General features: G+C 43.0%; 3 protein-coding genes across 3 annotated transcripts; 2 read left to right on the top strand and 1 right to left on the bottom strand.

Moving 5' to 3' along the window:
• Positions 1–9,538: 9,538 nt before the first annotated feature.
• Positions 9,539–11,891, top strand: LOC127784051 (uncharacterized). Its single transcript, XM_052311230.1, has one exon. The coding sequence runs from the start codon at positions 9,539–9,541 to the stop codon at positions 11,693–11,695; it is 2,157 nt and encodes a 718-aa protein (XP_052167190.1). The 3' UTR covers positions 11,696–11,891.
• A 4,842-nt stretch (positions 11,892–16,733) lies between these two features.
• On the top strand, positions 16,734–20,432 carry LOC127784252 (ervatamin-B-like). The gene is made up of 2 exons (XM_052311447.1): positions 16,734–17,412; positions 19,648–20,432. The coding sequence occupies exons 1-2, from the start codon at positions 16,878–16,880 to the stop codon at positions 20,259–20,261; spliced, it is 1,149 nt and encodes a 382-aa protein (XP_052167407.1). The 5' UTR covers positions 16,734–16,877; the 3' UTR covers positions 20,262–20,432.
• LOC127784249 (wall-associated receptor kinase 3-like) lies at positions 20,432–23,347 on the bottom strand. The gene is made up of 3 exons (XM_052311444.1): positions 22,292–23,347; positions 22,048–22,212; positions 20,432–21,942 (listed from the first exon to the last, which is right to left on the bottom strand). Exons 1-3 carry the CDS (start codon positions 23,334–23,336, stop codon positions 20,729–20,731), a joined length of 2,424 nt encoding a protein of 807 aa, XP_052167404.1. The 5' UTR covers positions 23,337–23,347; the 3' UTR covers positions 20,432–20,728.
• Positions 23,348–23,477: the final 130 nt, after the last annotated feature.

The following is a 23,477-nucleotide window of genomic DNA, read 5'->3' as shown; positions in this document are numbered from 1 at the left end:
TGATTAGGGAAATGTCTGAAGCCATGATAAAGAAGTATGATAAGTATTGGTTGGATATTCATGGTGTTTTAGCTGCTGCTGTTGTTCTTGATCCAGGGTATAAAATGACAATGTTACGGGCTTGCTACATTGCACTGTTTGGTCAAGGAAATTGTGAAACCTATCTTAATGATGCATACAAGTTATTGACTGACTTGATGAATAGCTACCAAGTTATACTTGATCAAGAGGGTGTGGGTAGTTCTTCTGGTTCTGGTACTGCTAGCTCTTCAATCAAGTCTGTAGAGGTTATGTCAATATTTCATTCTCTCAATGCCACCAAGAAATTTTCTTCTGCTGCAAGGGCAAAAAATGAGTTGGATCGCTATTTGGAAGATGAAACACTTCCTCATGATGATGCAAGTGAGGATTTTGATATACTTAGTTGGTGGAAGGTTGCTGGCACTAGCTATCCAACACTAAGGATGGTTGCTCGTGATATCTTGGCTATTCCAGTAACTTCAGTTGCTTCGGAGTCTGCTTTTAGTACTAGTGGAAGGGTTTTAAGTGAACATCGCAGCCGTCTCACTCCAAAGTTGTTGGAGGCCTTGATGTGTAGCCAAGATTGGTTACGTTCTCAACTTGAAGGTATAATAAGTTTGTACAATTGTGTCATATGTATAATTATCATGTTAGTAGACTGCTTCTAATGTACATTTGCTTGGTTGTAGGTGATAATGGAGATGGAAGTTTCTGGACATGCCTTGATGAAGTTCAAGAGGACATGAGGGAGTCTGTGTCAACCATTGATTCCGATTGTGATTAATTGACATGCTCTTCATAGTGTCCTACACTCCTGTACCATTTGAAGTTGTGATTAATGAACTTGTAATGCTTGTATTGAACTTGGTACTATTGTACCATTTCTTTCAATTCTTTAAATTGTGATATTGTCTTCGCTTGTGGGAATTATAGTTGAACTGATCTTGGACGGGTAAACGGGCATACCCGCGGGCATATGGCGCCCGCGGGCAACGGGCATGGGAAGTACTCCTTGCCCGTCACGTAGTAACGGGCATGCCCACGGGCATAAATTACCTCGCGGGCACGGGCATGGGTAGTCACTACCCGTGCCCGTCGTGCCCGACTGCCATCCCTAGTCATCTGTTTTTGAGTTAGATTTTATTTGACTATAAATCATCTGTATCTAATTTGACGTGGGCCCAAATAACTAATACACCCCTCCTTGCTCAATCCAAGCGGTCCACACCATCCCACCGCTCCGTCCAGTGCGTCTCCACTCGGAGGGGAAACGGCGCCGGGTCAGACTCGGCCTCCAGCTGGAGGTTGCAGAAAGAGTACTGTAGTGAGGGGGACGAATGATGAACTTTTAGCATCTTGGGCCGGTTGCAGTAGGGAGCCAAATCAGACTTAGCAGAGGAAAGGCCGGCTGAAAGCGAAAGGAAGAATGGGCCGAGAGTTAAAGTGGACTTTTCCTGTTTCGGCCCGAAAAGGAAACTGGGATATTTATTTGGTTTTCATTTAAATTAATCAATGAAATGATCTTTTAATTGTTAAAAATACTTTCAATGCTCAAATAACTTCAAGATAACTTCTGGAAATACTTGGACACTCGAAGTATTTAAAAACAGTTATAACTAGATCACTTAATGATTAATTTATTATTTAAATAATTACTGAATTGTTCTTTGTGCTATTAAAATTAGTAATTGAGCTCTGAAAAATCTGAGAAAATTCCAGAGTGTGTAATGAATCATGGATAATTTAATAGATGAAATTAAATCCATCCATGTTTTATATTTAGGAAATTATATTTATCGCATTTAACTTTACTTGTAAATTAATGAAATTAATGTAAATTCTAGGATAATTTATTAAATAGTTTATAAATCCATGAAACAAAAATCAGGGTGTGATACTGTGTGACCCAGGGTGTTGCATGGCACTAGAATTGGAGTTGGTTGAGTAAGTTAAGTTGTAGTTTAGAAAAGAAAGTGAATGCACAGAAATGGATGTATTGTCTCGGACAATACGCTCCAAATCAGAATTGTGACAAGTCGTTGCAAAGCGACCTGTGGAGTGGGTTGACACGTGAGTCTCTTCCCAACAATTGTAGTGAGTTGTTGCAAAGCAACCCACGGAATGAATTGAGGCGTGAGCCTTTTTCCGATAACTTAAAGAGCACACTTATTTTGCAAAATAAAACCAAACCCTCCTTTGATAGTCCTTGCATATATACCACATAGTTACCGCGACTTGCTGAGTACCCAGTGTACTTACCCTTGCCATTTCTCACTAAAAGAAATAATCAGAAAACGAGGTAAAAAAGGCGGTAAAGATGCAGAAAACTAGGGAATAGGTGGATGAATGGAGAGAGAAGATATGTAATTGAATGAAAATTTATTTTGAAGAAATAACCCATTGAGTATATAGTTCCCATATATAGTGTTATATAATAGTTTATGGGTTCGGATTAGCATAAGGGAGTGTAGAGTGTAGAGCTCGGGACACAAGGAATAGAGAGTCGCTATTTAGGAATAAAGCATGTAGACTGCAAAGACTTGTCATCATTATATTGCTAACAAATGACAAGAATAAGACCACAGACACGCAAAGGAGGCATCGATCGATAATGTAACTTTATCTCTCTCTCTCTCTTTTTTTTTTTCCTTTCGCAGCTTTGCAAAGGAGGCATCGATCGATAAGTGAAAATGCTCACACAGCTGCACTCTTTTGTGATTCTCAAAAAAAAAAAAAAAAGCTGCACTCTTTTGTGCGGTTGCATACAGTGGTGCTTGTGCGATCAATAATTCAACATGGTGGTGGTCACGGAAGGGAGCAAATTAAATATGCACTACTAGAGATAGAACTTGTCTTTCATCTTTTATGCTAGTCCCTAAACACAAATATACCGGATATATTAATAACCAGTACTAAATATGTTTTATACCGATTTAAAAACCCAAGTCCTTAAAAATATTATTAGTTCTGGTCAACAATGTATTTTTAATACCGGTTGGTAACACCAACCGGCATCTTTAGTATTGATTGGTAACACCAACCGGTTAGTGTTACCAAACCGGTACTAAGTATGTCTCCAGAGTTAGTTAAAAAGAAAACATCTCTATCCAAGTCAGATGTGTGTAATAGGTGGGATGATACCGTGCGTGAGGTTTGAGGTAAGAGATCTTGAATTTGAATCTCACATCCCACATATTTTTTCTTTGGTATAGGTTTTGCTTTAGTGTATATTGGCGAATCCTTTAGTATACATCGGTGGAGGTGAGAGATCTTAAGTTCGAATTCCACGTCCTACATTTTTTTTTGCTTTAGTATATATATTCAGTACCGGTTTTTTCAATCGATACTAAATATCAAGATCTTTAGTCCGGTTTCCTTGTCTTGGTTGCTAAAACCGGTAATAAAGGGGTTTACGAACCAGACATCCCACATTTTATTTTTCTTTAGTATATATATTTAGTACCGGTTTCTTCAATTGGTACTTAAATATCAAGATCTTTGGTCCCGGTCTTCTTGTCTTGGTTGCTACAACCGAAATAAAGGGGATTACAAACCGGTAGTAAATAGCCGTTCTCTAGCATTGATGCATGCAAGGTTAATTAGCTTGGGACACGAATAATCCCCTCATAAGTAGTTATTTTGTTTTTTAAAGACTGTGATCAACTATTACTTTATTATAATATAATTTGTTTGAAGTAAAAATGATGTTAATAAATTCATCTTCAAAAGTAATCTCGGATGATTATATTTTTACATCATATATAAATAATAGAGTAAAGTGTACGTGCGATTCTTAAACTTGTAGGGGTGTGTTATCTAGATCCCTAGACTCTCAAAATGCATATCCAAGCCTCAGAACTTGTCATAGTATGTTATCTAGCTCCCAAATCGCCACAACCCCTTCAGAATCCTACGTGGCGTTGATGGGCATGCCACACGGACGTGATATGGTATCATTTTGACTAGCAAATGGGAAATGGGACCCATTTATTTTTTTTTTATTTTCTTTTTTTTCTATTTTCCCCCTTTCTTCTCCTTTCTGTGTGACCCGAGCAAAAGAAAGGAAAAAAATAAGAATGAGAAGAAAACGAAAAAGGAAAAGGAAAGTAGAAAAAAAAAGAGAAAATGATACGTCATGTCCATGTGGCATGCCACATCAGCGCCACGTAGATCCTAGAGAGGATATGTCGATTTGGGACCTAAATGATACACTTTGACAAGTTCAAAGACCTGAATATACATTTTAAGAGTTTAGGGACATATATGATATAACCCTACAAGTTTAAGGACCACTAATACACTTTACTCTAAATAATATATTATTGAAGTAATTGTTGGTCAAAGCCTTACCTTAATAAAACAAAACGCCATGTATTTTAAAACAGAGGGAGTAGCACAGACAAATAATGTTGTAAAAGACGTCAGATACGTGAATCTCTCCTCCTTAAGGCCGGTTTCGTTTGTGCCTCTGGCACGAAAAACGGAATAGCTTGTTATACATAATTAATTAATTAAGTATTAGCTAAAATTAACTTGAAAAATAGATTAATATGATTTTTAAGCAACTTTTCTATAGAAATTTTTAAAAAACACACCGTTTAGTAGTTTAAAAAATATGTGCGTGGAAAATAAGAGAGAGGGGTTGGAAATAAAGGGTGCCGAACACATCCTAAGAATATAATGTAGTATCGTGAAGAATGGGTATGCACTGTACGCGAAATGCACGCAAAGCTTGGGACTTGTACTGTACTGTGCCTTAAGAAAAAGGAAAAGAGACTGAGACATGCATATGAGGAATATATTAACAAAGCAAGCGCCTGAAAGCCTAGAATATGACCACAGACACGCAAAGGCAGCATCAACCGTACTCCCTCCGTTTTACAATGTAAGTTATTTTAACATTTCTCACATTTATGTTGATGTTAATAAATTTAGATAGATATATATGTCTAGATTCATTAACATTAATATGAATATGAGAAATGCTAGAATGACTTATATTGTAAAACGGAGGAAGTACCTAATTAGGTCATTCCCAACCCAAAGATTAAGATGATGTCCATACATTAAATAAGCTGCCATCCAGGATAAAAAATAATGTGAAAGTGAATAAATGAGGAAAAGAGAAGGAAACCATGTCTTGTAAGAGACATGGTTTCTACACAACATCTAAAACATCATGTGAGATAAGTAGCATTAAATTTAAGTATATAATAGTGGTGATTGTATTAGAAGAGTAGTGTCTAGTACTAGTTTCTTGATGATGTGGAGTTTATAAAAACTATGTCTAGTGTCTTGGGTTGGGAATAGCCTTAAGGCTATGTTCTTACCCAAGTTTCCCAACTCATCTCTATCGTTTTCCGTGCGCACGCTTTTCAAACCGCTAAACGGTGTATTTTTTGTAAAAAAAATTTCTATACAAAAGTTGATTAAAAAATCATATTAATCTATTTTTGAAAAAAATAGCTAATACCAAATTAATCACGTACTAATGGACCGTTCCGTTTTTTGCGTGCACTGTGTTCTTTGTTCTGGTTGGGATGCTGCTCCAGCGAACACAGCCTAAGGCCAGGAACAAAGTTATTTCGTGCTGCACAAACATATACAGGGTAACGATCACTACTGGAGAAGTGATCTTTGGAGGGTCGGGCGATTTCCACAATAGTCTCGGTTCTTAAAAAAAACAGGGACTAAAGATTGTTTTTAGTCCTGGTTAAAAAAATTTTGATCTTTAGTCCCGGTTGGTGTTGCCAACCGGGACTAAAGATTATTTTTAGTCCCGGTTCATCCCAGGTCAGAGGCATGTCAGGGGGCTGAGTATCTTTACTCCGGTTGGAGTTACCAACCGGGACATGTCAGAGGCATGTCAAGGGGCTGAGTATCTTTACTCCCGGTTGGAGTTACCAACTCAGACTAAAGATTACCACTTTACTCTCGGTTGGTGATCATCTAGATCTTTAGTCCCAGTTGATAGTACCAACCGGGACTAAAGTGGTAATTTTTAGTCTCGGTTGGTAACTTCAACCGGGAGTAAATATTTTCTTCTATCTCTGATCGATTAAGTCACAGATAAGATATTTAGATAAGATCGGATCATCTCCTCTCCTCCTCCCCTCGGATCCGATCCCCTCTCCTTCCTCCTCCCCTCTTCTCCCCCTCCTCCCCTTCCCATCCAAATTTGGGGTTTGATTTAGGATATGCATCCTACCAAATTTGGGAGAAAATACAGAGATTAACCCTGGCAAGTAGCAAAGAAACAATAAAAAAAGAAAAGAGGACCAACCGGGACGTGACTCTGCCATCTTTAGTCCCGATTGGTACTAAAGATGTCAATCTTTAGTTCCGGATTCTTTCTTCTGGTTCGCTACCCGGGAGTAAAGGGGTTGTGAACCGGGAGAGATGTGGAGTTCTCTAGTAGTGGATCAACTAATTTGTCTTTTCTATTTTTTTCTATACTCCTTCCATTTTAAAGTATAGAATGTTTGATTTATCTTTTTCATGATCTCCAAAATACAACAGAAAATTTTGTATTTAAATTTTTTTACAAAATCTAGAAAAATCCAATAATTAAATTCTATCTATCTATACCTACATTTGACAATCGGATGGAGCTCCAACATTAATCACAAAAAAAATTGACCATTGGTTACTTGGATAGAATTTTCATGACCGTAGATTGTATTAGCAGCTAGGAATTTGTCTCCAATAAATATGCAATTGAATATATCATGGGCTGGTTATTAGTTTTTATTACTCCGGGTTCATTAATTTTATATATCCTAGAATTTAATAATTCTTAGATTCGAAATAAACAAATATAAAATTGTACCTAACATGGACTCCCAATCTAGTAGTTTATAACTTTATTTCCAAAATTCAAAATTAAGAATTATTGAGTTGTAATTGACGTGGACCTTTCTTTTAATCTAAGTCACCGTAATTTGAAAAAAAAAAGAAATTGTATTTAGCATGCGATGAAAAATTTAGTATTTGTAACATCAAACAATAGCAATGTGTGCATAGTACGGGTAGGCGAGTAGATAGTGCTTATTAAGGCGAATTTACACCTGCCATTTTTATAATTTTAGAACAAGAATTGTACAATATTGATTGTTGAAAGTATCAAAACTTCTACTAAATATTATCTTAAATGTCAAATCTTAAATGTCAAATGTTTATGACTGGAGGGAGTATCTACTAATTGCCAATTTGCGCATTGCAGACGACTATATATATCATTATTAATATTGGTAGTATTAAAAATTAATCATATGATAAATACATTGGTTACTAAATTTAGTTGAATGTTGTCTGCAAACATTGTTATATAGTTCTTGTAGTTTCAAACTTTCAATAATCAAAATAAGTAGTTACCCACTTACATATATTTATATATTTTTAGATAATGGATAAACGGCAAGCTGTGTCAAATACACACAAAGCCCAATGGAACATTATTACCAATGGTTTATACTAAGCGGAGTTAAAAATGAATAAAGCAATAGAAACAATATAATATCTTAATTTGTTAATTTAATAATGTGGAATTAATGAATGCCTGTTAATTTGTAGTCACATTGCAGTCTCGGTTTATTAGTACTTTTCTTAATTTAACCTAGAAATATATAATTAAATAGTCTTGAGTTGTAGTACTTGGTTTTGACTTTTTTTTGGAAGTATTACTCCCTTCATTTCAATATATAACACATATTTTGGTTGATTACATCAATACTTTGGTGAACAATTTCCATTAGGATACAACTTTTGTGAGACAAAATTAAATTTATTAGACTTGTATTCATAAGTACTTAATTACTTAATATGTCCTGTATGCTCACCCTTTTCAGGACATATCCAGTGAAAATGAGCTAATTGTTAGAAACTCATGAAAATCATACCTAAAATTTTTGCAAATTCATGAAAAAAATATTAGAGATAGGTGTAGATACGAAATACATTCTCACCAAATCTCAAATCCAAATTCAACTTCGTTTAAGAGAAAAAAAAAAGACAAATCTCGGGTAGCACCTATCTCTAACTTTTTTTTTAATGAATTTACAAAAAAATTAGGTATAATTTTTACGAGTTTCTAACACTTAGCTCATTTTCACCTGATATGTGTATACTTTTGGCCCCATTCATTTCTGCTAACGGATTGGATGAAATTTTTCATCTTCATGGAACGCTTTTAAAACTACTAAACGACGTGTTTCGTGTGAGAACTTTCTATATAGAAGTTGCTATAAAATACCATATAAATCTATTTTTCAAGTTTAGAATAATTAAAACTCAATTAATTATACGTTAATATCATCTTGTTTTACGTGAGACACTTAATAACCATCTCCAACACAAAACAACCCCACCTTTATATAACATAAATATTGTCCTAACAAACTAATTATTGATAAAGTCTTGATCTAACGAAAATATATGCCTTATATTTTAAAGCAGAGGAAGTATCATTACAGGGTCCACCAAACAGAGTACGTTGCTAATCAATGCAACACCAGTGTATCCGATCACCATATGTAGCGATCTACGCCATGTTATGATTACACGAGTTCTCCTTAACAAATGTGCTCCCTCCGTTCCCTCCGTCCCTGAATACAAGGATTTTGAAATTTGTTTGTACTGTTTGACCACTCGTCTTATTTAAAATATTTGTGTAAATATAAAAAATAAAAAATTTTGCTTAAAGTACTTTGGAAAATAAAGTAAGTCAAAAAAAATAATTCCAAAATTTTTTGAATAAGACGAATGGTCAAATAATGTAAGCAAAATATCAAAATCTCTTATATTAAGGGACGGAGTGAGTATAATCCAACTGTAGCACTAAATTTAGTATTAAAATATATTCCCTCCGTCGAAAAAAAAACAAACTTTATGCATGAATTCGGACACATGTGTTTCCACATTCATCTCTAGAGTTTGATTATTTTTGGGACAGAGGGGTACTAGAGTGGATACTATGTATAATTTCAAATATGTTTTTTACAAAAATGAAGTAACGGAAGAATAATTAGGTGGATACTACATATTTTTCGAAGTACTGATTTTTATTTGAACAATGTTTCTTCGATCACGTGGACGAGTACACACACGCACGCCACACACACGCGAGTGGATTTTTTTTAAAGAAATAATATTATTTTAATGAAAAGTTGTAAAAATAGAAGTTGATAAGCTAAAATCGGAAGTTCAACACCCTGTCGAACTGTACAACCAGTTCGATAGGGATACATATCGAACAACGGTGCATATCGAACAATAACGGTTAATTTAACGATCGACCCTAATGAGAACATTGCATGTGTAAAGGATGCAGGAGTACATAGCTTAGGTTAATTAATAATTAGCAGCTTTTATGTGCTATAAATAAAGGAAGCGATATGATGGCCGGAGGTGTAGCTAGGGCCTAGGGGTACTCCACTATACTAGTCCAGGCCAAACTTACTAGCTAGCTCCAACGACGACGACATTAGAAGAAAGATAAAAAAATAGCTAGGAGCGTGAAATGTTTGTGGATGTGTGGGCGGCTGTACGATGGTGGGAGGAGTGGCAGCTGCGCATCCTGGTGCTGCTCAGCCTGGCCGTGCAATGGATCCTGCTGTTGGCCGCCCCGCTGAGGCGGTACACCATCCCGCAGTGGTGCAGGAAGTGCATCTGGCTGGCCTACGTGGGCAGCGACGCCCTGGCCATCTACGCGCTGGCCACCCTCTTCAACCGGCACGCCAAGGCCAGCAGCGGCGGCAACATGAAGCAGGCGGACGTCCTGGAGATCCTGTGGGCGCCCGTCCTCCTCATCCACCTCGGCGGGCAGCGGGAGCTGACCGCCTACAACATCGAGGACAACGAGCTGTGGCTGCGGCATGCCGTCACCCTGGTGTCCCAGGTGGCGGTGGCGCTCTACGCCTTCTACAAGTCGTGGCCCAACTCCACCGACCCGAGGCTACTCGCGTCGGCGATCCTGCTCTTCGTCGTCGGGGTGTTCAGCTTCAGTGAGAAGCCATGGGCTTTCAGGAGAGCCAGGATCAACAGGCTGGCTGCTGTGTCGGCCCTCATACGAGGGACCAAGAAGCCTCCCAACAAGTTGACCTGCTGCTGCAACGAGCTGGATGAGGATCAGGAGAATAAGCTGTTTGAATTTATTTGGAGCATTTTCAGCTGCCGCTGCTGCTGCTGGTTGTGGATGTGGAGCAAGAGGAGGAAGCAGAAGGAGGAGGAGGAGGGAAGAAGAAGAAGTGACGACAACAACAGCAACAACAACAACATCAAGATGCTATTCTCCTTGAAAAACAAAGTGCACATGATACTGTCGGACATGTCGCTGTTTGCTGCTGCCTCCGATTTGAAGAGAAGATCAGCCGATCCTGAGCATGATAAGGATAAATTGTACAAGGAAATCCTGGAGCGCCCGATAGGTGCAGAGTACTACACCATCGGGTGGCTGTCCAGCGCGTACGGGCTCATCTACACCAGGAGCAAAGTGGTGTGGACTCCGGCGTACTTGGCGTACCATCTCCTGCTGGTCCCTGCCATGCACGGCGCCGCCCTGACGCTGTTCGTGGTGAGCCACAAGCGTGGGCGCTACAACCCCACGGACATCAAGACCACCTATGTTCTCCTCTGCTTGACAGCGGCGATGGACACGCTTGGGGTGTTCGTCGTTGCGGCGGTGCACATGGTGATGTTGTGGTTCAGTGTCCCGTCCTTGTGTGAGTGGGTGGCGCAGTATAACCTCATAGACGCCGTTCTCCGGAGGAGGAAGAAACCCAACAGATGGCTAATCAAGTGCGCCAGCTGGTTCAGCTGTAACGAGGAATACTTCCTCTGCGAGCAAGGCAGGGGTAGGGATAATATGCTCTACAACAAGGTGGCCGGGTATCTCATCATCGACTTGGTGATCAATAACCCTGAAACGGGCCTCGACGTCAGCACCTACAGGAACTTGGACATCTCCTCCTCCAACTGGGCGTTGGGTAAGCTGCTCCAGGACCATCTGACGGCGCCATTATTCGGCAAAGGGACGCAGGTGCGGGAGACCCTGCTGGAGTCGTTTGACAAGAGCGTCCTCCTCTGGCATTTGGCCACCGACCTGTGCTTCTGCCTCAAGACTCCACCTGCTCCCTTCAACCATCGCGAGTTCCGCACGGAGGCCATCTCCAACTACATGGCACACCTGCTCAAATTCCGCCCCGACATGCTCATGACCGGCACCAGGCAGCATCTCTTCACCGAGGCCACGGAGCACATCCAGAAAATCCTAGACAAATTTACTGAGACGCTGCCCGCAAGCCGTTACTACAACCAAACCCTCGCGGGCGCCATCCTTGATGGAGAATTGCCGGAATACCCTCTCATCCACGAAGCGTGCCAGCTCGCACGGGAGCTGCTCAAGATTGAGCAAGAAACGCTGTATGAGTTATTGTACCGCGTCTGGCTGGGCATGCTGTTTTACTCCGCCGCCATGTGCAGGGGCTACCTACACGCCAAGAGCTTGGGTGAAGGCGGCGAGTTCCTCTCCTTCGTCTGGCTCCTCCTCTCCATCACGGGGACCAGGACCTTGGCCGACAAGCTCCAGATGTGCGACCAAACGCTTACTTATGCCGACAAAGAAGATCTACTGCGCGCACCGTCGATGATGGGAAAAGAGCACGACTGGCTTTCTTAACTAATAACTATGTAACGTATACTGGCTGCCTTTTTTTTTTTTTTTTTGGTTTTTGCTTCTTGTTGCTGCATACTGTCTTCCTGTCGCTTGCTTATCCTTTGCTTGCTCAATTGTGTTGGGCTTTGCTATATATCACTTATGTACTTCTTTTTTTTTTTTTGGTTTTCGCTCGATCTAGAAAAATAAATGTGCACGTTAGCGCACCTGATATGTCTGTAAAATCAAGGTGTTGCTTTAAATTTTATGTGATGAAAATATTAGTAGTTTGCGATATTCCATATGTGAAAGATTGGTTTCTTTTCATGAAATTTTGGAGTTTAATAGATGATTGGTTTTGTAAGTGATGATGTTCTGTTGGCCCGGGCGGTCAGACCGGTCGGGTACCCTAGGTCCCGATCTTCTGATAGGTATTGATAACTCTCGATTTGATGGAAACTTGACACACATGATCCAGCTTCTGATTAACACGATGCGAACCCTGCAATCGCAGCACCACGTCTCCTCTGGTTATCAACCGTGCACTGCCCAGTTGACCTCGCTGAGAAAGCTAATCCCTGCATGCGAATCGAAGAACACAAGCAAGAACAAGGTAGATAGCAAATCAATTGCAGATGAATAATTAAGCACTCGAATTTTGGGTTCCATAAACCGATCTAGCGGCGAAATTGCAATGGTAGAAATAATTTAAGCAAAACCCGACTCTAAACTATGACGGCTACTGAATAAATATGATTTGGGACGTCCTAGGGTTGCACACGACATAATTACAAGGCCCAAGACCTAAATCGGATTCGGATTGGATGAGGTATGTGGCTTGTTTTACAGATTCCCAACAACTTGGTGGGAATTTTAACGTGTGACCAAAACCATCTGAGAGTGGACTCTATAAGCTTTCCAACAAGTACTCATGGGCCTCGAGATTCCTTCTAAATCAGCGGCTAGGTCCGTTTGAAGATGATGCTGTCAGATCATCCATGCATTCCTTATGCTTGGTCTCTTTTCCTTCGCCTAAGCAAATACCTCTGCAAACGAAAACACACGAAACTCATTGTGTAGCAACCTTTGTTCAAATATATATATATAACAAGTAAATCTAATATATAACATATGCACCTTTGGTTGATGAATACATAAGGTAGTCATGGTCATATCCGAGCTAGTTGTGTCCTCATCACCAATGGTCTGATTGGCAGGGCCCTGTTCGATGTCGGTTTCGGGTTGTCTTGTCCATTTTGAATGTTTCCTTCATGGATTTGACTTCTAGATGGTTTCTATATATATAGATACTGTTGTAATGCTAATGTGAATCAAGTTGGGATGAATTTGTGATCGGAATATGGTTGTTGCATGTGCGGGTGTTCCTTGAGCTCTCGGGAGAGTGTTGTCGGTGATAGATCGGAGTCAACTTGGAAGAATTAGACGTCTAGGGATCAAGAGATCATGAGTAATACTAGAGGCTAGAGAGGACAAGGAAATATGGTTTGAAGATGAATCCAAATAAATGTGTGTTTGGTGTATCGGCTGGACAGTTTCTTGGATTTCTAGTTCATGAGAAGGGAATAGAGATAACTCAGAGAAGCTTGAATGCTATAAAAAATATTGAGCCCCCAGAGAGTAAAAAGAAATTACAATTCTTGATCGATAAGATCAATTTCGTAAAAAGGTTCATCTCCAATTTATCAGGAAAATTAGAGCTCTTTACTTCATTATTGTTTGTGGGGAGAAGCAGCAGCTTTAGATAATATAAAGGAATATTTGAGTTCTCCTCCAGTATTGATCCCACCATAGAAAGGGTACCCTATAAGCTATATTTGTCAGCCGATGAAAAAACAATCGGCTCTATGTTAATCCAGGAGTTTGAAGGCAAGGAAACGGCTATATTTTATCTAAATAGAAGGCTTTTGGATGCTGAAAAAAGGTATACCCCGGTGGAAAAGTTGTGCTTATGCCTATATTTTTCATGTACAAAGTTGAGGCATTATTTACTTTCAAATGAGTGCAAGGTAGTTTACAAAGCCGATGTTGTCAGGTATATGCTATCGGCTCCTGTGTTGAAAGGAAGGATTGGGAAGTGGATTTTGGCTTTAGCAGAGTTTGATTTAAGGTATGAATTGGCTAAGGCGGTAAAAGGACAGGCGATAGCCGATTTTATTGTGGAACATCGGAATAATTCAGTTGGGTATGTTGAGTTAGTACCTATAGTTATACTTATAGTTGTGGTATCAACTTTTGATCATATCGCCTCGGGGGATAAGTTTTGAGTTTTCTTTCATGATTAAACCATATTATACTAACAATCAAGCATAATATGAGGCAGTATTGAAGGGATTACAACTGTTGAGAGAGGTTGAAACCGATGCTATTAAAATTATGGGTGATTCATTGTTAGAGATTAATCAATTATCTGGAGAGTATGAATATAAGAATGATATCTTGAGAGTCTATAATGAAAAATGTCAGGAGTTGATGAAAGATTTCAAGATGGTTTATATAAAACATATTTGCAGGGAGTAGAACGTCGAAGCCAATGATTTAGCTCAAGATACATCTGGATACAAACCGATGTTGAGAGACATACAGATTGAAATTGTTGCTATACAAGCCGATGATTGGAGATATGAAATTTTTGAGTATTTAAAAAATTTCTCAATTGGCGTCAAGGAATTAAAATACAAAGCCCTTAAATATGTTGTGTTGGATGATGATCTTTATTATTGAACGATTGATGGAGGTTTATTTAAGTGCTTAAGTTTGGAAGAAACCAAGATGGTTATGTATCAAGTGCACAAACGAATCTGTGGAACATCAATCGACCCACAAAATCAGACTGCGAGGTCACCACCACTATTTATTCATTTTTCATTTCTTAACATGATTAGACTAGCAGTGGCCAATGTGTATGGTGTATTGGTGTGTGACTTGTTCTTCATTCCCTCCCCAATCATGAGCAAAGCTAGCTATGCAGACAACAAAAAAACATATTAATTATTAGAGATAATCCATTATATGTCACTGACTTTGTCACATATCTATGATTTGCCACTAACTTTATCACGTTCTACAATATGCCATCGACTTTTGCTTAACTTCTACGATTTACCATCGCCGTCCGGTTAGTCTCCGTTAGTACTGTATAAATTTATCAAAATGACCAAAATACCCCTGGGACAAAAACTTTCAAAATTTGGATAAAAAAATCTGCAATGTCAGATTTTAAGTTTTTGGCCAAATTTTGGATGTTTACAAGCTTATGTTCATAATATGATATTTTGATAATTTTATCCAAATTTCGGAAATTTTTGTTCTAGGGGTATTTTGGTCATTTGGACAAAAATGTACAGTGCCAACGGAGGCTAACCGGACGGCGATGGTAAATCATAGAAGTTAAGCAAAGGTCGATGGCATATTATAGAATGTGAAAAAGTCAGTGGTAAATCGTAGACGTGTGACGAAGCCAGTGCCATATAATGGATTCTCTCTAATTATTACTCTCTCCTTCCCAAATTGATCATCATATAATGCAATCCAAAATTTCTCAAATTGATCATCATATAACCGTATGGACACGAATTCCATCATAATACAATTAATGTATCATGGGAGAATGTGTGCATGCTAAGGTGTCATTGGCATCATGGCATGGTGTTTTAATCGATGCATGCAATATGGGAGAATGTGTACATGGTGTCTTGGTTGACGTTACTTAAATTATACTCCTACTTGGTCTTGATGCATAAACATACTATATGATGATCAATTTGGGAAGGAGGGAGTAGTACGTAGTAGCCGGCGGTCCTATGATCTTATCCCTTCACTACTACATAATCTCTAAACGGTGTCGGTTGGGAACCCCCCATTCGGTGCCGGTTTTCTCAACCGGCACCCAGGAGGCTGCACTGTTTACCCAACCGACACTGTTTGCAGGTTTTGGAACCAGCAACTTTGAGGTGCCCATGAGCCAAAAAAAAATTGGCTCAATGCATTGAGCCGTCAAGCCAATCCCATCTACTACCCAAATCCCAAAATATCCTCAAATTCATGAATCAAACACATCAAGAAACAAACACATCAACATCACATTCATCAAGAACACATTCATCAAGAACACACATTCATCAAGAATCAAACACATTCATCAAGAATAAATTGGAGAGGAGAAGGAGGAGGAGGAGCCGGATGGTGAGGACGAGGACGCCGCCACCACAGCTGCCGCTACCCATGAAGCCGCCGTCGCCACCTCCCGCCGCCGAGCCGCCTCCGCCACCTCCCCTCCCGCTAGATCTGGCGGAGGGGAGGGCGCCGCCGCCGGGCCGTCGGACCACCGCCGCCTTCCCTCCCGCCGCTGACCCTTCCGCCGTCGGGCCGCCGACACGGCGACGCCACCTCCCCTCCCGCCAGATATAGCGGAGGGGAGGGCGCCGCCCGCCGCTGCCGCCTCTCCTCCCGCCGCCGCAGACGCCACCTCCTTCCCGCCGCCGTAGAAGGCCGCCTCACCCTCCTTCCACCGCTGCCTCACCCTCCTGTCGCCACCGCCTCCCCTCCCGCCGGATCTGATGGAGGGAAGGGCTCCCCTCCAGCCGCCGAGTCGCCGCCTCCGCCTCCGCGGACCGCGGCAGCGCGCGGGAGAGGAGGGAGAGAGAAGAAAGCGATACGAGAAAGGACAATGAGAGGCTGAGCGAGACGACCTTATCTGATGCCGGGTAGTGGTGGTAGGGCCCGCCGGTCGGCTCAGCCGGCTCGGCTCGATCTATAAAGGTGTTGGTTTTTTAAAAAAAACCAGTACCTTTAATTTATTATAGGTGTCGGTTTTTAAAAAACGGCACCTTTGTCTTAAAACCGGCACATATGTGCGGGGCCCACCAACGGTTAGTGTGGGAGGGAGAAGATTAAAGGTGCCGGTTTTGGGTCTAGAACCAGCACCTTTCTCTAACACAGGTTTTAAGTGCCGGTTTTATTTAAAAACCGCCACCTATTTAGATATAAAAGTGCTAGTTTTTGAATATGTGGCGTGTGGAGGTTGGTGCATGGACGGGGAAGGTATTATAGGTGCCGGGTTTTGGTGTGCCGGTACCTATAGTGGTAATACCTATTTATCTTTTTGTAGAAGTGCTTCCTTAATTGACCAGTCCTTGTGATTAAACACGTTCATCTCCTCTTCCTCATAGCTGCCTGCCAGTCGATCATGGCGGCCGCGTCCTTCTTCTCCATGCCATGCCTTTTGATCCTCCTAGGTGTCTTCTTCATCGGTTGCTCGTCGGGGACGGCCCGCCGCGTCACCAGCGACACGGCGGCCAACACCGACGGCGAACCAGCAGCGACGACGATGATGGAGATGTTCCAGCGGTGGAAGGCGGAGTACAACAGGTCGTACGCCACGCCGGAGGAGGAGCGCCGCCGGCTCCGTGTGTACGCGCGCAACGTGCGGTACATCGAGGCGACGAACGCGGCGGCGGGGCTCGCGTACGAGCTCGGCGAGACGGCCTACACCGACCTCACCAACGACGAGTTCATGGCCATGTACACCGCGCCGCCGCTGCGGTCTGCAGCCGACGACGACGACGACGCGGCGACGACGACGATCATCACCACGCGCGCCGGGCCGGTGGACGAACACCAGCAGCCGGAGGTGTACTTCAACGAGTCCGCCGGCGCGCCGGCGAGCGTTGACTGGCGGGCGAGCGGCGCCGTGACGGAGGTGAAGGACCAAGGGCGATGTGGTACGCACTAGCTAGCTAACACGTCAACCTCTCAATTATTTCATTTTTTTTAGATAATAAACTCTCAATTATTTGTGACCTCTCTGTAAACACATGGCTCGCTACTAACCACATGTGCCCCCTGTCTCCTTCATTATGCGACCCAAATGCATAATAATACTCCCTTTCTCTCTATTTTCCAATAACGTTTAATTGTCGTTTAATTCAAATTTAGTATAAATATGAAAAATATAAATCATATTAAAATTACTTTAATAATAAAATAAATAATACTTACATGATTTTTTAATAAGACGAATACGAGTTTTATATTTAAAAGCTAACGGGTAACGGCGTCATATATTACATTATTAACTATTCGTATTCTTATTAGTAATATTATACTACCTCTATCCTAAATATGAGAATCTAAAATCAGATATGACATTTTCTAATATAATGTATCTGGGCTAGGAATCTTGTTCAGATAAATTATGGACACAACTACACCGAGATTGCTAGCTGGATAGTGCTAAAGAGAGACACATTTCTTTCAAAAAAAAGCTACTAGTACACTTAATATCTATGTATTTTTTCTTCTTGGAGAAGTTTCTCTTAAATTACTCATCCGATTTATAATCCGATTACACCGTTGTGTTCGTAACAATTAAATCTTTACAACAAGTATCGACATGATGTCACGACTACGGTATTTGCATATTATGGGGATCATTGGTACTAGGATATATGCGAGATTGTAATAAAAGAGATGGAGACGAGGATTTTTATACAGGTTCGGGCCCCTTATCTAACAAGTAATAGCCCTACATCCTGTTGGCCGAAGCCGGTCATTGCTCTTATTCACCATAATCACACCAGTACAATATTTGGGGTAGCCTATCTAACTGTTGTCGACTTGGCGGTCTGAAGTGCTGACTCGTAGTCGACAACAAGGTAGCCTTCCTCCTCGAATCCGTGCCCGGCGAGATCAGAGACAGCGCTAGATCCCTACAGCTGGCTTCCATAGGTACCGGATAGGGTCCTTCTAGGCATATCTCTGATGTTGATATCCGGCGGCTTGTCTTGGCGTATGTTGGCTTGTATATTGTGGCTTCTATTGTCCGTGTTCCCTCTCCTCCTAGGGGGTCTTGTATTTATACCCATATGTGTCTCCTTGTCCAAGTAGAACTAGGGAGTCCAATATGGATACAATCCGAGTAGTTCTTGTCGTTTCTATGTAGAACTCTAGTTGTCTTTCCTTATCCGGAACTCTCTCCATATCCGAGGTCAGTTTCCGTATAAGACATGGTATGGGGTAGATCCTGCCGAGATTTAGTCAACTACTATTAGGTATGTGGTATCCATAACCCTGACAACAAAATCTCACATGATTATATTTTGATGAAAAATCACAAATTACTTTTATGATATGTTTAAATTACTTTTAGATTTCACTAAGTTATTTCTTAGATATATAAAAGTAAATTCAGTAAAGCTTAAAAGTAATTTACATATACTATACAAGTAACTTATAACAAAAAGAAAGAAACTTTAATTTATAACTATATCTAGATTCATTAACATCTATATGAATGTGGGTAATGCTAAAATGACTTACATTATGAAATGGAGGGAGTAACTCTATGTAGTAGAAATAATTATATTGTGAGTGAGCTGAAATAAGAAACTATGTAGAGTAAATTCGCAAGTAAAGTGTAGAGAAGATTTATAAAGTCCACAAAATATAGAATTAACTAAAAACAATAATAAAAATAATCAACTTAGAGCATTATGAATGTATATAAGTAATTTAGTAACTTATATTTATGATAAAAGTAACTTACGTATATAATAAAAGTAATTTATAAATATAAATATTTTTTCATCGTAACATAATCATGTAAGATCTTGTTGTAAAAATTTAATTGCAACGAATATAATGGTGTAATCAGATTGTAAATTAGATAACTAGTTTAAGAGAAATTCTGTAAGAAGGAAACAAGATATGCACTATTGGATATACCAATAGCAACTAAAACTCCTTAAGCACTAGCATGTGGGTGTCTTTGATTAAGACTAATTGGAGAGGACTCTCCAATTAGATTTACCGATAAATTATACTACAAAATGTTCCATCCGGTTCTAATTCTTATATATTTTGGAACATTAATTAAGTATAAGTAGATAGGTCGCTTAGTTTGTGATTAGTGATTAGTGAAGTAATTAATTAGCTTATTTCTGTGTCTGTGTCTTAAGGATCGTGCTGGGCGTTCTCGACGGTGGCGGTGGTGGAGGGGATACAGAAGATCAAGAAGGGGAAGCTGGTGTCGCTGTCGGAGCAGGAGCTGGTCGACTGCGACACGCTCGACAGCGGCTGCGACGGCGGCGTCAGCTACCGCGCGCTGGAGTGGATCACCGCCAACGGCGGCATCACCACCCGCGACGACTACCCCTACACGGGCGCCGCCGCCGCCGCCTGCGACCGCGCCAAGCTGAGCCACCACGCCGCCACCATCGCGGGGCTCCGCCGCGTGGCCACCCGGAGCGAGGCGTCGCTGCAGAACGCCGCGGCGGCGCAGCCCGTGGCCGTGTCCATCGAGGCCGGCGGCGACAACTTCCAGCACTACAGGAAGGGCGTGTACGACGGGCCGTGCGGGACGCGGCTCAACCACGGCGTCACCGTCGTCGGCTACGGCCAGGAGGAGGCGCCGGCGGACGGCGGCGCCGCCGGCGATAAGTACTGGATCATCAAGAACTCGTGGGGGAAGAACTGGGGCGACCAGGGATACATCAAGATGAAGAAGGACGTCGCCGGCAAGCCGGAGGGGCTCTGCGGCATCGCCATCCGGCCGTCATTCCCGCTCATGTGATCTCTACATTTTTCTAAGTTATTAGCTTTCAATTAGTCAAACTTAGGAAATTTGGGATGGTGTTCATCGCGTGCACGATGCACCTACACACTACGCTGTTAATATTACGTGTAAAACTCGCGAATCACATGATTGTTTATTGCAAATGGAAATAAATTTATATATAAAGGATGGAAACTTCTTCAGTGGACTCAGCATTCAGCTTGCTGCATCCAATGATATTTTTTGTCTGCTAGCTGAATTTTCTGGCAAGTAGAGGGCCATGTCGTCAGTACAAAATAGACCCAATATTAAACTCCAGAAATACAGCCCAATAACAAATGGCATGGCTACCGATTGGTAAGAAGCATGCCATGGCCCATTGTTTTTAAATCGAATCAGGGCAATTTTCAATTCTTTAAAGAACACAAACTCCTTGGGGGAAAATGAAACTGAAATCAGCTTTACATGAACACAGATGAACAAAACTACCGAGGGTACCTTGAAGACAGCAAGAACTCTTCTTCCAAACTATATTGCCTAGTCCCTTCTGTCATGCTTCTTCCTTCTTGGCTTGGCATGAAATCCCTCGCGACATTATTGCTCTCTCCAAGCTTCTCTGCAGAAAGATTACCTGAAGCATTTTCCCTAGATGCCTGAATGCCTTCAAGTGCCATCTCAACCTGTCTCATGGTAGGCCGGTCCTCTCCTCTCAGATTAACACATGTCACAGCTAGCGTAGCTACTTCTTCGACAACTTTCATGTCTGCCTCCTCCATGATTTGCAGGTCTAACACTTCAACTAGATTGCCTTCTGTAAATGAAGTGACAAAATGTGCAACCAGGCCTTCACCCTCAGGTGTCAGGTGAGAAAATGGCTTCTTCCTTGTGAGAAGCTCTACAAGGATGACCCCGAAGCTGTACACGTCGCTCTTCTCTGTGAGCCGCTGCGTGTAATAGTATGCCGGATCCATGTATCCTAAGGTTCCCTGAACCTTTGTTGTTACCCCTGTTTGATCAACTGGGATACATCTTGAAGCTCCAAAGTCTGACACCTTTGAGATGAGAGTGTCATCGAGGAGTATATTAGTGGACTTGATATCTCTGTGGATTATTGGGATTGAAACTGATGAGTGGAGATAGGCAATAGCTTTGGCTGTCTCAGTTGCAATCCTCAACCTGTCACTCCATGGTAGTGATCTTGGTCCACTGACATGGAGATGGCTGTAAAGGGTTCCATTTGAAACGAACTCATAGACAAGCAATGGCACTTCTGTCTCGAGGCAACATCCGAAAAGCTTCACCACGTTCCTATGGTTTATCTGCGAGAGAATGGCGACCTCGTTTATGAACTCATCGATCTCCCTTTGAACAGCAATCTTTGACTTCTTGATGGCGACGACATGGAGGTCAGACAAGATCCCCTTGTACACGGTGCCATGGCCGCCGCCACCGAGCTCACGAGCTCTATCAAAGTTGTTAGTTGCCTTCTTGAGCTCACCCAACGGTATGATCATCCTCTCTGCAATGTCAGCCCTCTGAGCTACCAGTTGCTGCAGTAGCTGCCCACGATTCTGCTTGAAGTACTTCTGCCTAATCTTCTTGGCCCTCCTGCGTTTCTGCTTGCGGATGATGAAGATCGCCATGATCACTATAAGTATAAGGCTTGCAGCACTACTGACACCCACACCGATGCTTAAACCTGAAGATGACAAGAATGTAAGAGCAGAGATAGTATTACTATCAACTTTTTTTTCACCAATCAAGCTGTAGCTGTGATTAATTGTGTGAATGTGTGATTGATCACCTGTAGAAGAACGAGCACGAAGAGGAGGAACAGGTCTGAAACATCCATTGCGTTGGGTGTGGTTGCCTTGCGTTCCTGCAGGGCACCGGCACAGGAACGATCCGGCCGTGTTGATGCACTCGCCGAAGCAGCCGTGCTCCTCTGCTCGCTCGCACTCGTTGATGTCTTTGTAAATCGCCCAAATCGACGCATATTAGCTCGAATTCACAAGGGAAAACAAATCGAATTTTGTTTGTTTGTTTACCTTGGCATCCGGTGGCGAGGTAGGGGTTGCCCTGGAAGCCGGCGTCGCAGTCGCAGATGTAGCCGGCGCGCGCGGAGCTGGAGACGTTGCGGCACGAGCTGTGGCTGCTCTTGCAGGCGCTGCGCGCGGCGTCGGCGGGGCACGTCGAATTCACCGGCACCTCGCCGTCGGCGCCGACGCGGGTCGACGCGATCATCCACCCCAGGAACACGGGCACCGCCGTCTCGTCGAAGCTGACCGGGAGCGGGTAGCCTCGGGTGGACTTGGAGGCCTCGGCGACCCACCCTTGCTCTGCGATGAGCACCACCGTCGGGTCGCCGGCGCCCTGCGGCGGCGGCGGCTGGGGCGGGCTCGGGTTGAGCCGGCGGAGGCGCACTTGGTAGGAGTCGCGGCCGACGCTGATGGGCATCTGGCAGCAGCCGACGCCGGTGCACCGCCTGTCCTCGGTCAGCGACATCGTGGAGCCCGCTGGGGCGGCGATCGCTTGGCCGCCGGCGTCGGTGCCGGGGCAGAAGGAGGCGCAGCCGCTGATGGTGACGTTGCTGCTGTTGCCGCTCCCCCCGCCGTCGGTGAGCAGCGCCACGACGTCGCACCCCCAGACGACGACGAGCTCGTTGCGATCCTCGGACAGCGCGAACGGCCCGCCATCGCCGAGCCCCCGCCACGCGCCGCGTCCCTCGTCGGCCGACGACGTGTTCCCGCCGCCGCGGACGCCGTAGGTGATGTTTATGCCGCCGACGCGGGCGGCGCGCACCGTGGCGTTGACGATGGAGACGTTGAGCACCTGGAACGCGGCGGCGTCGCCGAGGAGCAGCCGCGGCGGGTCGCGGCTCCGGTCGCAGGTGAGGTTGAACCCGGGCGAGTGGTAGCAGCCGGCGCCGATGCCGAACGGGAACGGCACGGCCACGTCGCCGCAGGTGGTCGGGCAGTCTCCGGCCGCCGCGGCGCCGGCGACAGCTTGCTGCAGCGCCAGCACGGCGGCGAACAAAGCCAGCGGTGGCATTGACCACGCCATGGAAATGAATCCTCCTGCCTGCCTTTGCATCGATCGATCAAGGCAGCATGGCCGACTGAATTGAGAAGAAAGTCAGAAACTGTGGGTGTATGTATCTGCAGGTGAAGTGTCACAGTCGCCTTAGCTTTGACCTGCCAGCTTGACGACATGACACAACGACGATGCAAATGC

This window comes from Oryza glaberrima, chromosome 9, assembly GCF_000147395.1.
Source record: "Oryza glaberrima chromosome 9, OglaRS2, whole genome shotgun sequence".
Classification (NCBI taxonomy): domain Eukaryota; kingdom Viridiplantae; phylum Streptophyta; class Magnoliopsida; order Poales; family Poaceae; genus Oryza; species Oryza glaberrima.
The sequence above is the reverse complement of the archived record's forward strand: the minus strand, read 5'-3'. Positions and strand labels throughout refer to the sequence as shown.